The following is a 16,125-nucleotide window of genomic DNA, read 5'->3' on the forward strand; positions in this document are numbered from 1 at the left end:
GACAGTTTAAATGACAGCTGAATAAAAAAAATTAATACATTTTTTAATAATTGAAATTAAATTCTATAATTCAATTATTAAAAAAATGTATTAACCTAATCATTTTTTATATTATTTACTAAACAAGACTTTTTAAAATACAGATATCATTTTTAGACAACGGTAGGTTTTCGTAGACCTACTTACTATCAAGGAACATAATATTCTCCTACTATAAATAGAATAGGTGAAACTCCAACAAAAATAATGGTAATAAATCTTCTTAGTATTTTATTTGATACTAGCTGTTCCCGCGACTTCGTCCGCGTGAAATTTAACTTTATTTTTCTAATATAAAAGTAGCCTAAGTTACTTTTTATTACATAAACCATCTGCCATTTCAGAGATTAGCCAGAACAAACAGACAGACAAAAATTGTAAAAAATGTTATTTTGGTGTATGTACGGTACATACACAAAATTATTAAATTTATATTCATATGTATGTAATAAAAAACGGTTATTTCTATATTACAAACAGTCACTCCAATTTTATTTAGGTATATACCTATATAGATATTTCAAATAAAGAATTCTGTTGTGTTCTCGATGGGGTTGTAGAAACAACCAAAGAGAATTTAGTGCAAGTATTTTATCAAGTGTTCTTTTAATAAATGACTCCCCGTCAGTTTTTAAAAGGACACTTAGCTGAAAACCACGGAACTCGTCACGCCACGGATTACGATTACGACCATCATATAAATTATTTTGTTGACAGTGGGCAGTTTTGGATCTAAAATCAGTATTATAATCGTAATCAGTATCATAATACCTACACCCTCTTGATTAATTAAAATAACGTATAGTCAGAAAAGAAATATTTGAGAATATCCTTTATAAGCAGTGGGTAGAAAATGCTTGTAACCTCATTCAAAGATATAGCCATTAAAAAATATTGGCGCTTAAAAAAACGTCAGTACCTACATATAGTACGTATGTCATAATAGAGAATTATGATCGCTGAACTATACTTATTATATTATGGTGATTAGGTATACCTATTAGGCATATCTATTTAATGTAATATAATTATAGTAACGAAATATCTACCTAGGTATTTAAACTGAACAACAAAAGTATTAATCACATTAGAAATGCAGAACTTTTCTGATGAAAGTGTATTGTCGGTAAAGACGGTAGACTTTGGATGTGTCCCTGTGGATACCGTAGTTGAAAAATATATTTCAGTTGAAAATAAATCCGATGTAAGTTTGTTATCTATTGTTCTATCATAGTGGTTTTGTGGTATATATTGTTTAAATTGATATAAGTACATAAATATATTAAAAAATAGACTGTCATGACTCTTACCAGTTGAGAATGGCTTCGACGTCGCGTCGTGGTCAACGTACAACCTGACACGCCTTTATTTCGCTTGGTAGGTATGTTTGAGTCCCATATGACAGGGTAGCGAAGCTATCGCCTCCTCTTATGTTTAGTTTGATAACTTCACCGAAGAATTCGTGTTTTCATCGAAGCATTCAGAAGTATAAATTGATTCAGCAGCTACGAATCACAGCCTCCACCTTAGAGGTGGTTACGAGGTGAAGGACTACGCACAGCTCAAAATGCCCGACATATCGTTTTTATTCTTTCCAGAAAATCCTTACATATCGTGTATCACTCATGTATATTTCAAATAGCATTGATCACGTATTTAAATTATCTATAACGTCGACACCAATTAAACCATCTGAATGTGCTAAAGTGAGAGTCTTATTCAGACCCAACATTACAGGACAATCTTTTACTGAGTACTATATCATAGATGATACCGGAGGAAATACTTATAGATTGACTGTAACTGGGAAGTGTTACGGTAGGTATGCATGACGTAAATTAAATAGCTACTAATAAAATTCATCATTATTTCAAATCAGAACATCGTAGTATTATTGTGTATGATACACAGAAATATTTATTCAGCATCTTTACATGCCAATCACTACAACGAAATTTTTATTTGACCTCATAAAAAAGAGGAGGTTCTCAAATTGACTGTATTTTTATTCTCAGAACAATCTACGTGATTTAGATAATACTTTTTTATTTGAAAGCTATCTCTCTTATGTGGTTATATATAAATTTGAATAAGATTTGAACGGCAGTTTGTGTTATTAAGGATAACTCAAAAAATACTAGTCAGATCTTAATCAATATAGTTATTGAAGTCAGTTTTTTCGTCACCTAATCACGGCATTATTATTATACGTATTAGATAACGTCATAACGTGTGCGTTCAAACATTTTTTCCATAGAAATTCTCTTTAAATGTATAAAAACTCATTCAGGACCAAAAGTATCTTTGAATAAAAAAAAGTTGATGTTCAGAATATGCAAGAACGTTTCTGAATATAGACGGACAGTTGTTAAGATTGTAAACAAATCTGCTGTAGACACTACCTATCAATGGCTTTTACCGACAAGTGGCCAAGGATATTTTCAAGTACGATTTTTTTCCTTTTATCTCCTTGAATTACTTTATTCATTCGTAATAGCCGCGTTCTCATTGCTTTATATAACTATATCTCCGTCTTCCCTTCCCCTTTCTTTCTTTCCATGGTTCATCGTGCCTAAGTGTCCTAACATTTTCATCCATGTGTTTTCATTAATGTTTATGATTTGTATTTTCTCTTTAACATGTTACAGAAATGAATTTCTTAGTTTTTTAAATAATCTTGGTTATATTTAGGTATCTACAGGCAACTGTGGACTCATCAGAGCATTTGAAACCATTACGACCACGGTACTGTTTATTGGCACTGCTCTAGGGATTTATATAGCGGAGTTAGTTTGTTTGGTGTTAAATCAGGTATACATTACTATTCTAATTATCTTTTGGGATTCAAGTCTAAAACCAATACATAGTGTTAATTGGTAAAAAAATATTGAAATCGCGGTGGATTGCGAAGCTAATTTGGCAGTCACAGACAAAATATCTCATGAGATACATCTCGTTTCTCGTCAACAAGCGTGTCTCTATCTATAATACAGCACAGTTAAAACCTTTATGAGTATATTTAACTTATACCAGTACATATATGCAATAAATACACTTTAGAGGTACTCCGTAATATTTTTGATAATCCAATAATTTCTATATCTATTATTCTAAATTACTATGTGACAGCCAAAAAAGGAGAGTTATAAATATAAACAGCTGTGACAAGTACGAAAGGCAGCACAAGAAATCTTATGTATCTAATATAATAATATATAATCTTATCTTATGTACTAGTATATAGTATTGTTTCTAGGAGCCACTATTCTTGAATGTGTTAGCCACAGTAGTGTTACCTGATAATCCATTATACAACATCCATGACCACGTATTTGAGATGAATTGGAAACGTAAATGCCGTTATGCACATCTTATGGAGAATAGTCTCACACGTTTAAACTATATACCCTCTGCTTCTGTTTTTGAGAGGTATCTCGATTTCGGTATGGGCAGTGCATCGGATATAACTTTAAATATATCTCAAACATTATGCGTGACCAATCATGAACAGGAGGAAGGTTATATACAATGGGTACCAGGTGAGTCTGAATTACTGTTTCCCAATCTATTTTGTGCCATTCATCTTAGTCTTTCTGAAATTCTTATATAACATACATAATTTTTAATATTAAAAGTTGAATTGTTCACTTAAGAAACTTAAATTAGATTAAGAAATAATTAGGAAAAAACTAAAAGAGATAAAACAATTATTTAAGAATTTACCTTTTTCATTTTTGGCACCGAAATCTAGCATTACATTTAAAAGCCCGGAGCGAAAGGGTTAAAGTCGTGTCGAATCATTTTCGAATTGCCCCCCTATGGGGCGTGGGCTCCACGTTGAGAAGCACTAGTTTAAAGTTATGGCTATAATATGTTAATGCATATATTTTTCTTTTAAAACTTATTGATTCCAGACCCAGATAATATATTTTTGATAGATCCAGTTGACTCCATAATTCCGCCTAATGAGTCTCGACTTTTTACTATCAGATTTAGGTAAGAGCAAGTATCTACATAAAATAATAATAAGTACGACTGTCTAAAGCAGAAATAATAATAATATCCCTAGGCAATTCACAGCGTCATTTAGTTCCAAACTAAGCAGAGCTTGTGTTATGGGTACTAGGCAACTGATAGATACACTTCTGTTAATACATAGACAATATACAAAGAAAACACTCAGACCAATACAAACAATCATACTCATGTATACACATATTGTTACCGTGTGCGGAATCGAACAAGCGACCATCGGAAGTAAAGTGTTCGAGGCTTAATTTTCTAGGGTTTATTTACACATTATGATCGTTAAAAAGAAGAAAGCTTACTAAAACTGGAGACCACTTAAGTTCCAACGTGTGGGAACAAATTCCCTGTCTATGCGAGTAGTGCGATGGTAGCCGTACGCATTTTGTTTAGAGATAAATATTATACTTAGTATTTTTTCATACGTAGGCCGAAAATGGAAAACGAAGTATACGGATACTTGATGTGTGGAGATTTTCAGTATAAAAGGTTTGATGGTGAACATTCAGATGTTATTAAGCTGAAACATACATGGTTCCGCATACCGTGTATCGGTAATACATGGCCACCCTGCACCGAATGGACAACAGATTGGGAATGCTCATCTGAGGTTAAATACTTACATACCTACAGAGTAATATACAGTATTTGAAATATAATATACAATACATAACCGTTAATTTATATTCAGAAATACAGGTCTGAGAACGATACCGAGATAAATTTCCTTTCAGGAAGGTTCTAAAAATTGCTAATATGCAGGCAGATATCTTCTAATGTGCAGTGACAGAATAATGTAAGAGTTCAGGGAGTAGGAACCTTTCTGTATACCTGTTCATTTACAGGTATTGGAAGAAATATTAAAGTATTGAAATAACCTCAATCCAAAATGATTTTCCCGTATTAGGAATACTAATCCGGGAAAATCTTTTTGAAGGTTTGATCACATTAATAATATAAGTACATATCGCATGCTTTCGTTGGATTTCTTTGAATATAGTGAAGGGTTCTTAAATAACTTCAGTATCGCTATTGTAAGAAAAAATATAGAATTTGTATAACTTACATTTATATTGTACTGTGTTCGCGCCGCGGTTTCACCCGCGTTAAATGTCAATAATAAATATACACTATATGTTATTCTGATGCATAAGCTATGTTATATACTGTAAAGTGTCATCAAAATCCAATCAGTAGTTCTTTCGTGGAATAGTCCATACTCACAAACTTTCGCGTTTATAATATTAACAGGATTTTAGTACACATGCGACAAATAACATTGATAAAATACATAGCTCATATTGTGTTTAATACAGATAATCTTACCACCTACAGTACCCGGAAGAACTACTTTTACCAACTTCATGTTAGCTAATAAATTGGAAATACCAATGCATTTCAAATTCGAAGCACCACACTCAACGTAAGCAAAGAATCAAATTCAAATTCAAAAATAATTTATTGTAGCCTTTTAGACTTTTTAGCACCTTAGTAATTTTTTTTATATTGTTATTTTTTTCCTACAGTACCTATGCAGATTCAATCAAGAACTGGCAAGAAATTCAATTGATTTCTTGTTTTTTTTTTCTAGTTTATTTACAATGTTTATTTGTATAGGTGTTTATGTCTAATTCGAGAGATTCGTCGTTTAATTTTATGTTGCAATCAATGAGTTTATTAACTACATCTACATAAATGTATCCAATGGCTTTATTTGTGTGGCTAGGGTTTGTTGTGTGATTATGTAAATATTTGCCAACTTTCTAAACTTTCATTACCTGTAAAATGTACGTGATCATCGATTTTAATTATACGTAAAAAAAGTACCGAAAACATAGCGTCTAGATTATTATGCCAATGCTTGCTAAATTATTACTATCCCATATACCTATTTATTTTTATATTACAGAAATTTTATAGTGCTACCCATGTGCGGTATTGTACAAAGTAGAGGATGGCAAATTATATCTGTGGCACTGGAACCGAAGTCATTTGGTGATTACTATGAATCCTGGGATCTTATCATAAACAAAGTTCATAAAGTAAGTACTTAAGGTAATAAATAAAAAAATAAAGCCTTTAATCACTTAATAATTGAAGTGACTGTAATATAATATAAAACCTTATTGTCTATTGCCATTACGGTGAGGAAATTAAATACACCTGGCGTAACGATAGGGTGGGTGGCGAAACGGGCTTAATATCACCCACACCTGGCGGCCGGGCCCTTTGCTCGAGAGTCGTAACCACAATACGAATCTAAAATTATTATATTATTTACTAAAAGAAATTGACAAACTATAATGGCATTTTTATATAAAAGGAATACCTACCCTAAAAGGAGAAGAATTGATAATATAGTTGCGTCACTGCGAGCATGTTTTAAAGCCCTATATTTCCTCAGGCTCGAATCTGCTTGTGTGGTAACGCGGAGACCAGTCAAGTAGAGGTGATGTCTCATGGATACAATCCTTCCACTCACGCTATGTATGAGTTTCCACCTACAATTACCGGCTGCACCAACTATTGTACAGCTTATTTGCGCAATCTAACTAGGATGAGTTTACAGTAACTATTTTATAATTCAAAATATAATGGAATAAAAATCTTTTTTATCTGAATTAAGATTACCAGTATTAAAAAAATTTGAAAATTGTTTTTAATGGATGAACTTAAAACTACTTATCCGATTTAAAATGTATTTAAGTGGTAGAGTAGGTAGATGACCACGCGTGGTTTGGCTGGCTTTTTTCAAACCGAGAACTATTACTTCTTTAGAATACTGGCGTAAGGTGTTATACTGTTTCGCATAGTGAGTCCTTAAAAGTTGCATTTACTATTTCCCTGGTGTACCTAGGGGGTACTAATAGGCAGTAATCACTTAAAAAAATACCTACTTAATGTCACGTGACTCGGTTGGTATATAGAAATGTTATTTTATTTAATTCCTGATTCATTATTATATCTCAAATTATATTATAGTATAAGAATCCTGAACAATGTATGTTGGCTTGGAGCGGATAACAGTGGTACAATTGTGCTCCCACCAAAAGAAATAGTTGGATATCACTGGTGGTTTTTTCCAAAAATTCCAAATAAAGTGTACGAAACCACAATAACTTGTTCATGTATCTGTTTGATTAATAACAAGTAAGTTAATGTCTAATTACTAAATTATTACTTTTATAAAGACATTAGATGGTAACTTAAGTCATTGATCGATTCTTTTTATCAACTAACAAATTATACCACTGCAATTATATATCACCTAATTAACCTCTCTTTATGGTTATCCGTAATGCTCTAGTGTTGCCCGGCCAGCGTATACCATTAACGCAGTCGAATACACTTCTTTATATTATTGATGGTAAATAACTAATTCTTATGAAGTTGACTGTACCTTACTTATTTTGCAGACCAGTTGGCGAACCTAATGAAATATTCATTCATATAACAGGATTTTCGGAGCTGCCAGATTTAAGGGTCAGCTTGATTTTTCTACTTATAAATTTGCTGTACTTATGCCTTAACATTGTTAGTTTGTAGCCTTGTCTTTGTAAATATTTTAATGACTTGATTGTTTGTTTGCATTGGACAGGCTCCGGTACTATTCGACAGATTTGAAAAAAAGTTTTAACCATTATAATCCTACATTGTCCCTAATGAACATAGATTAGATAAAATATTTTTTCATGTTAGGGATCCGTATGAAAACTTTAATGAAACCCAACGTGTGTGAATATTATAATATATTTTTATATCGCATTTGCTACGGAAATTGTTGACAATAGAGCAAAGTGATGCTACAATTTTATACAAGACATCAATATCGAAGAGTGCATGTACCCGTGAAAAACCAAAGCGGGTCTCTAGTTAATAATAATTATTTATGTTCCAGGTTATACCAAAAACGATTAATTTGAATGACATAGTCGTTGGCGAAAGCTCTCCTTTCAGTATCACGCTATACAACTATGGATCGTGCTTTTTTACATCCAGATTGTTTCATCAAATAAATGGCATGGAAGATGATTTTAGTGGCGATAAATTCGAGATAGATTCCGCTGTTGTAAGTAGTTTGTTATTATGAAATAATATATTGTCATATACCTATGTATAGGGTTATTTGTAAAGGGTATACTAAACCAAAAGCCACGTTGGGAATGTTGTCCAGCAGCAGGAATACGGTCTTTGGCATTTGGTTTCGAATATCCTTTACGACTAACCCTGTAGGTATAATATATACTATTGTGTACTGTGCAAATTAGAAAAAAAATGGTTGATGTTAAATACTTAAATGTATCGCCTACACTGTTCTCACTGTGTATCGGTATTCAAGGTTAATCGCATGGACCGATTTGGATAAAGTCTGTCTGTGCCGGCGATTCCCAGAAATTATATCTACCCACATAATATAAATACAAATATCCTTGAACTATGAACTCACAAAATACAGTCGCGGCTATTTTTAATGGATAATAATGGAATGGTGCATTCAGTGCAACCGACTACGCTAACAGTTTACGCTGGCGGGTCACTAGTCGAGGATCATAAGATGAGCATGAAGTCATATCAGTTAGTCCACCGTGACAAGTTCACCAGGCATTTACCATGCCAGTTTCCTTACAATATCAAAATTCTTTAAGAAACTTATCTCTGAATATTCTATACTATGTTTATATATTTTGCATTTTTTCAACAACAGAATAGTCTGAAACCATCCAACCACTGTGAAGTTATTATGACTATAACTCCAGACGGGGCTGGCCCTCGACAAATAGACATCAAATATACCGTATTGTTCCGCACAGAGTATGACGAAATAGAGGAGATACAACCCATACATAAAACTATTTGTACTATTTGGTACGATGGTATATATCCCACTATCAAGGTTTGTCCATAAATATATTTCATGTGAGCTTCTTTTGGTAGCGACTAATTAAGGAAAGTGAATACATACAGTGTGTATACCTACATTTTGATTTCTACATAATGTATATATATATATATATTTCTCTTAATTATATCTCAGGACAACTCATTCAGCGACATCTAGTCTGCTTCGTTTGCAGAGTTTATGTTATGGTTAGGTACTGGACAACTAACCCAAGTACATAGTTACATTGTTTCGGGAAAGTTCTAAAAGCTCTTATTTAAATTACGTAGAATGACGTTAAATCAATTGCAGGTAAAACGTACAATATCTGTGAAGTGTCCCGTTATACTAAGCAATCACTGTGTTTGGAACATCTTCAATATTAATGCGTAAGTGACAATTAATTAGTCTTTAAAAATATATTTGCGTAAATGGAAATATTTTAGAGCTAATATAATTTAAAAAAAATTGGTTAATGGAGAATAGGGAGAATAAGTAGCAATATTCTACTAAATGATACGTATGACAAATATCGTGATGATTACTAAGGATTTTATGGCGTGAAGCTAAAAACAGACAAATTGATTTTCGTTTATAATAAATGTTAGTAATTAATAATTACGAAAGATGACTTTACTAAAAACAAAATAATCTATTTTTAATGCAGATTAAACAAAGCCTTACTGGATTGTCGTCCAAATAAACCGTTGAACGTGAATATCTATGCTCCTGACTTGTGTTTACGTAATGAGTCTGTAGAGTTTATATTCATAATGGGCTGTGTGTACAATGTGCCGTTACCATGGAATTTGCGCAGAGAGAAGATATGCAATTGTGAGATGGTCGAAGTGCAGATTGGGATATCCACGTATGAGATGAGACATACGTGCACACATAGATCTTTGGTCGAATTGTATCCACTTAGCGGGATAGTTACGGTAACAATATTTAACCCCTAACATAAAAAGAGGAGTGTTATTAAGATCGGCATGTTTGTATTTGTGTCTGCATGTCTATCGGTGGTATTGTAGCTCCCGAAACGGACGTTTAGGAGCTACAACTTTTACTGCAGTGTTTAAGTAAATTAATTACAGCGAGAAACTATGGCACGGATTTATCGTAGAAGTAAAGAAAACGAGAGACAATAACAATGTCTTTGCTTGTCAAATGCCAAATAATCAACCTATATGAAATCTTATTAATGTTTCCACATAGGTATACACTTGGCGTATAATCCTCTTTGTCGAAATTGCTTTACCGCTCAGGGTATCCTGGAGTGCGTGCAGTGGCCTCTCTACTTACACAAATCTTAGAATAGAATGTACTGGCTTTGATAAGCCTGGAAGCCAGGTGTGAAGACATCAGAAAGCTTCTGGAATGAATTTAGCTAGCTGTACTTTAGTAGCCTCAGCTCTACATGTACAATGCGAGGTTATCCATTTGTAAATTGCAGATTGCAGATGAGGGCTTCTTACGAACTAATTGTTTTTCACAGAGCAATTATCCTGGTATTCTATATTTAAAATTCAATTACGCCAACGAAGGGCAAAATGTGTTGTGTTATGTGATGACGCTACCTAATCAGAGAACTATTAATCTCTATCTGAATATGTATGCGCATTTGAACTCTAAGGGTGTTCTGACCCCACTCCGGCGTCCTATTGGTATAGACGACTATCTAGCGATATTGGACTGTGGCAGAGTACCCATCAACAACTTGGATCCAGTGATTAGGGTGTGTTTAAACTTTTTATAAATATATTATATTTCCGCGTATGTATCTGGGACTTTGTTTGCTGTCTGTGACTATTTTACCTTTTGCCTAATAAAATATTAGATATATATAAAATAAACAGCAGTTATAATGTACATTAGGAGAACGAAATGTTAATAAGTGACTTTGCATATCTAAACAGAAACTACTGAATCTATAGAAAATAGCTCAGATCCTGTATTCTTTTTACACGGTGACGATATAAAACTTTTGAATTCTTATTTTAAAATGGTCAGAACTTTTTGAAACTCTGAAACAAACATTACAGTGTTATAATAAGTGTTATCAACTTAGATGAGAGATTTACTGTAAATCAAGTAAACGATAAGTATACAGAACAGACCAGAACACACAACAGAACCAGTAAGTTTTACTAAATAATTTTAGATCGTCTGGCTATACAATCCAACGGTTGTGTTTACAACTTGGCGCCTTTTGCGAGGAAACACGATATCTCCGGACTCCGTCATACGATGCCTCCTGTACTTCGCTGAAGTGCCACCGCTCGGCAAACTGGCGATACCATTTGCTTTCATGCCCACAGAAATGATCGATTACGAGGTCAGGTTACCAGCGTTTTTGTTAGAAATATACAAATATTTCCTATTGGAAGAGGTTTTTATTTTATGGAACTGAAATGGCAAGAAACAACTTGTTTGCCATTTCAAAAATTTCAACAATAGGCTGACAGCCTACCTTTTGGTAAACTTAGTTGTTACCCAACACTTCGGCCGCGTGGAATTCAACATAATTTTATTAAAATAAATAAAATTTCTAAAATATATGTTCCTAGTTATTTCTTATAACATTTTATTTGAGAGTGTACTTCCCGTTAAAATCGGTACAGCCGTTTCAGAGATTAGCAAAAATAAACAGACTAATTTTTTTTAATTATATATATACCTACGTTCATATGCATATAATGAAAGAGCTTCAATTTAATTTATTTGTACAGATACATATATTGCCTAATTAATAATATCAAAACATACCAGGTAACGTTCTACTGTTCATTTGGAGACGACACAGTAAGAATCTTGGTAAAAGGACAAGGTGGTCTACCAAATTGCATAGAGACAAGACTCGATATGCCAAATTATGTGGAAAAAGTTATAAGAAATGCATATAGAAATGACTTGGTAATTGCATGTTTATTAATATTTTTATGCAGACGTGTACTGACGCGTGTACATTAGTTTAATGATGATATGAATGAACATTTCATCATTACTTATAGATTTTTTTTATTTGCAGATTTATTTATCAATGGAACACATAACGATACCAATAATGCCGACACACTCTTTGTCTCGAGATATAATAGCAATTTGCAACGATACTGAACACGTCATGCGATTTATTTGGTTACCGTGAGTTACTTAATAATTTAGATAACTTGAAACATGATATTTTTTATATCTTTATAGGCAACTTTCTGATTTACAATTGTGTACTCTTCCAGTTACACTTGTAATGCGTATATAAAATAGTAGTACTACTAACAGAATAATAAAAACTGTTGCTGAATATGATATTCAGAAAAACAACAGTTCTTAATTTTTTGTTTGTCAACTGATTGGAATATAAAAATACAAATTTAAATGTAGCTTACCATAACACATTAGTGAAACATTACCCTAAAGTCGATGTTCAGTTATTGCGTTTTGCATGAGTTTTGAGACGAGGTTCCGGATGCCTATCCTCATTTCTCCTTTCACTTTCCTAATTCCTTTCCCTACCTACCTACCTTGTAGTTGACAAGGCCGAAACCTGGAATTCTCCAAGGGTTGTAGAGAATTATAGGCGGCGGTAGTCATTTACCATCAGTGTATCGCAAGCTCATTTGGCCCCTAACGTATAAAAATATTTTTTCAGAGAGAGGATCGCAAATATAGTGAACATTGTAATGACTCCATGCTGGGGAGTTATTCAGCCAAAGTGCACAGAATGGATTACTATGACTGTATACACGTTACAAGAACCCGCTACGTTCACGTCAGTATGATATAAAATAAATACAATTTGTTTAACTTACAAATATATTATATTACATTTATCATTTATAGTAAACAGAATAATTAAATTACAATTACGCAATAAAAAGTATATTGATAATAAAAACAACAACTTCATTCCTTAAGTACTTATCAATGCAGTTATAGCTAAAAAGTTGTTCTAATGTAAGAATTTCTACTTATTTTTGTACAAAGTTAATTAACTTTGTACAACAATAAGTAGAAATTAAAATAATACAAACAAACAACATATTAAAATATACATAATCGTGACATTAAGCGTTTTTGTAATTGTACAATGCCATGGATGTCATTGAAGTTGAACTGAACATGAATCATTAAAATGTAGACACAAATAAAAAATTAAGAAATACCTAATATTATATTATACAGATCAAGCGAGAATCTTTGAAGTCGTTTAAAAATATAAACAGAAACTACCGCAGTTTCTGAGACTTGTTAACGACATTTATCCGAGCTGAAGAGTTGAATATAATGATTGTTAAAAGTTTTGTATCATATCACCTAGATTAAAACATTATTTCATATTGTAAAAGAATATTTGCCTTATTTATTTAGAACAACAGCAGCGTGTGAAATATTGGATTTAACAGAACGGAAGCGATACCAAAGAAATGAGTTACTCAGGAGGAATAAGATTGAGAAGTGTAATCAGGAATTCATTATCACAGAACATGGAACATTTCATCCCGTTAGTAAACCCATCCCAGAATAATTACGTCACTAATGCCATTCATTTCAATGATTACTTTTTACGAATAATATAGAATTACAATGTAGTTTTAGACAAACGTAGGTAGATCAAAGAAGTCCCAAAATATATTCAAAGGTGTATTAAATTATATTAGGTATAGCCAATATATTGTTACAAATTGATATATTTATCAAGTACTTACACTTGATCAATATATTAATATTACATGAAGACTAAAATTCATAATAAATATTTCATAGCTAGATGATTAGGTTCGTAAACATGTAGCTGCTGGTAGAAAGTTGATTTCACATTTCTTTCTGGTGCATAAAGCTCGTGTCGAATTTTTGTCACAAAAGTCGGAGACTTTGCTATCTAGTGGTATCTGAACAATATATGTATTATTTTCAGGATATTAATGATTCGCCGCCGTATGTTTTGGATATTGCGAAACCACAGCCATTTTATTTAGCCATGTCGGTGTCAATTTCGTCCAAAGGCCAACGTGATGGCTACCCCAGGATGTTGTTAAAACAAATGTGGGAGCAGGTATCTAATTTCTTTTGTTTTAAATTGTTCTAGTTATTTTTTTGTGTAGGTAATTGGAATTGCAAATAAGCTGACGAAAGAGGTAACTATCGTCTAGATTTAAACGACACCGCAGAAATCACAAGATACCGATTTCCGTGGTACCTTATAATACCTGCTGTTCCTGAGAACTAACATGTCATGGCTTCAGTAGTTCGTCTCATTTCAGGTACTCTTCTTGGTGTTCTTATTTTTGTTTTTTTGTTAAAGTACATACATATTTTCAGTGGCATCATGTGACTTTAGCAACAGTTTCAAAATTGTAATTATTTTTCGCTTTTATCTTGTAGACGCCGCCTTACGACTTGTTATCGTCGGATTTAAATGATTATGGAAGTGGAGACAGGATTACTAGCGGTAACAATATGACCATGGACGACATCATACGAGTTATAGACGGGATTTTGTGGTTTGAATTTTTTATATCATTTACAAAAAATGCGAAGGTGCGAAATTGGCAGTAGGTAGCTCATTATGTTGTTAACCGTAAACTCTGCCGACAAAAATAGCATTCTACGAAAATAGCACTGTTTCGGGTAGCCCAATTGTGCAGTAAATCGTAGTTGATGTACCGGCTATAATCATTTTATTATTCGTGAAAGAAAAACCCTGTACCCCTTTTTACGAAAATTGTGGACGGAAGGAGTATGAAATTTCGCACACTTATATTTTATATAGAGAATGAATGTAGATTTACAGAATGCTATTTTTTTTAATATTGCATAAAAGATGCATTAATTCAATAAAAAAACAATACATATACTACCATGTATATGATACACACATTCATATATCATGGAAAATAGATTAATATTGTTTTCTTTAATAGTATTTGTTTATAATCTTACAAAATATTAAACATAACCATAATTTAAATAAATTACGGTCGAATTTCGATTATTGGGCGACTATTAGTATAAATATTCGCTACACATAGATGCCATTTTCGTACTTCGATCATTTTAAATCAAGATTTAGGAAATAAAGCCCTAGGATATTCAATTATTATTGCAAAGATATTCTTTGATGCTAATCGATGGTTGAATGGGCGATGGTTAAATCTGCACAAATACAAATAAATATTTTTATTATCAACTGCTTTCTAGGGATGCATTACATAGTAAGATGTTTCGGAATCAAATAGAGTTTTTCGCTAAAGAAGAGATACCTACATATTCACAACTAGTAAAAATTATAAATGCAGATATACAACCACGTTTGAGCAGAAGGTATATTTTTAAATTTTATTGCCGATTTCACTTTACTCATAAAAGCAAGCAATACTTTCGTCGACTATGACCAGATACATTATAATTTCATATTATAGCCGAGGAAGAATTACGTCCATTATATCCTCCATGTCGAATACTTCCAAGATGGGTGTGATAGTTGTATTTTGGCGGTTAGTGAACGTCAGCTGGTTGGTTAAAACTAAAAAACATTCAGTGATTTCCTCCACTCCAATATTTTTCAAATATAACTTTATGATTTCGTCTCACTTCAAAAGTTGTCAAGTACTAGTTTATCTTAACCATATATCATGACGAAATTAGTAATCTGAAACTGGTGCTGGCTGACCTGCCATTAAGAACGACTATGTACAGACAAATCCTAACAGATATTTTGCAGGACAATTAATGTAAATAATTTGTACATTGTAAAATATACTTTTCTTTATTCATTGAGGTAGTCCAATTATGTTTGTTTTTTATCCACAAGAACAAATATAAAAAACAATACATCCTGAAAAATATTAATACCATCAACTAAATCTTTTCTTTATTCATTGAGGTAGTCGAATTATGTTTGGTTTTTATCCATAAGAACAAATATAAAAAACAATAGATGCAGAAAAATATTAATACCATCAACTAAACCAAGTAAAAACATTTAAATATTATTTCAGAGTAACTTCTGGCATTTGCGACGCCATTGTGAACAAGGCAGTGTTCCACATATACGGTCTGAATCCTAAGCACGAAGTGTCAATCATGGAGGCTGAATAATTCATTATTATGTATTTTTTATTATTAGGCACTAATATTATATAATAATTATAGAAAAAATATTTTACTTAAGTAACATTAAT

At 32.4% G+C, this 16,125-nt stretch overlaps 1 protein-coding gene across 1 annotated transcript; it reads left to right on the forward strand.

Moving 5' to 3' along the window:
- Window positions 1-1,132: 1,132 nt before the first annotated feature.
- LOC131850676 (cilia- and flagella-associated protein 65-like) lies at window positions 1,133-16,070 on the forward strand. The gene is made up of 26 exons (XM_059200978.1): window positions 1,133-1,243; window positions 1,638-1,857; window positions 2,330-2,484; window positions 2,731-2,850; window positions 3,296-3,578; window positions 3,954-4,035; window positions 4,495-4,675; window positions 5,382-5,488; window positions 5,975-6,107; window positions 6,470-6,633; window positions 7,048-7,215; window positions 7,482-7,548; window positions 7,964-8,134; window positions 8,771-8,959; window positions 9,257-9,333; window positions 9,612-9,882; window positions 10,440-10,679; window positions 11,106-11,279; window positions 11,714-11,857; window positions 11,973-12,088; window positions 12,594-12,713; window positions 13,313-13,445; window positions 13,860-13,997; window positions 14,327-14,445; window positions 15,143-15,265; window positions 15,943-16,070. The coding sequence occupies exons 1-26, from the start codon at window positions 1,133-1,135 to the stop codon at window positions 16,040-16,042; spliced, it is 3,906 nt and encodes a 1,301-aa protein (XP_059056961.1). The 3' UTR covers window positions 16,043-16,070.
- The last annotated feature ends 55 nt before the right edge of the window (window positions 16,071-16,125 follow it).

Source organism: Achroia grisella, unplaced genomic scaffold, assembly GCF_030625045.1.
Source record: "Achroia grisella isolate CSIRO2021 unplaced genomic scaffold, CSIRO_AGI_Agris_v1 utg779, whole genome shotgun sequence".
Taxonomy (NCBI): domain Eukaryota; kingdom Metazoa; phylum Arthropoda; class Insecta; order Lepidoptera; family Pyralidae; genus Achroia; species Achroia grisella.

What these genes read in the sequence shown, in the direction of transcription:
- LOC131850676 (XM_059200978.1), top strand. Translation starts at nt 1,133, where the DNA reads ATGCAGAACTTTTCTGATGAAAGTGTATTGTCGGTAAAGACGGTAGAC. An exon ending in CTTTTTACTATCAGATTTAG is followed by an intron (nt 4,036 to 4,494) that starts GTAAGAGCAAGT and finishes TTTCATACGTAG; the next exon opens with GCCGAAAATGGAAAACGAAG. An exon ending in TTCGAAGCACCACACTCAAC is followed by an intron (nt 5,489 to 5,974) that starts GTAAGCAAAGAA and finishes TTTATATTACAG; the next exon opens with AAATTTTATAGTGCTACCCA.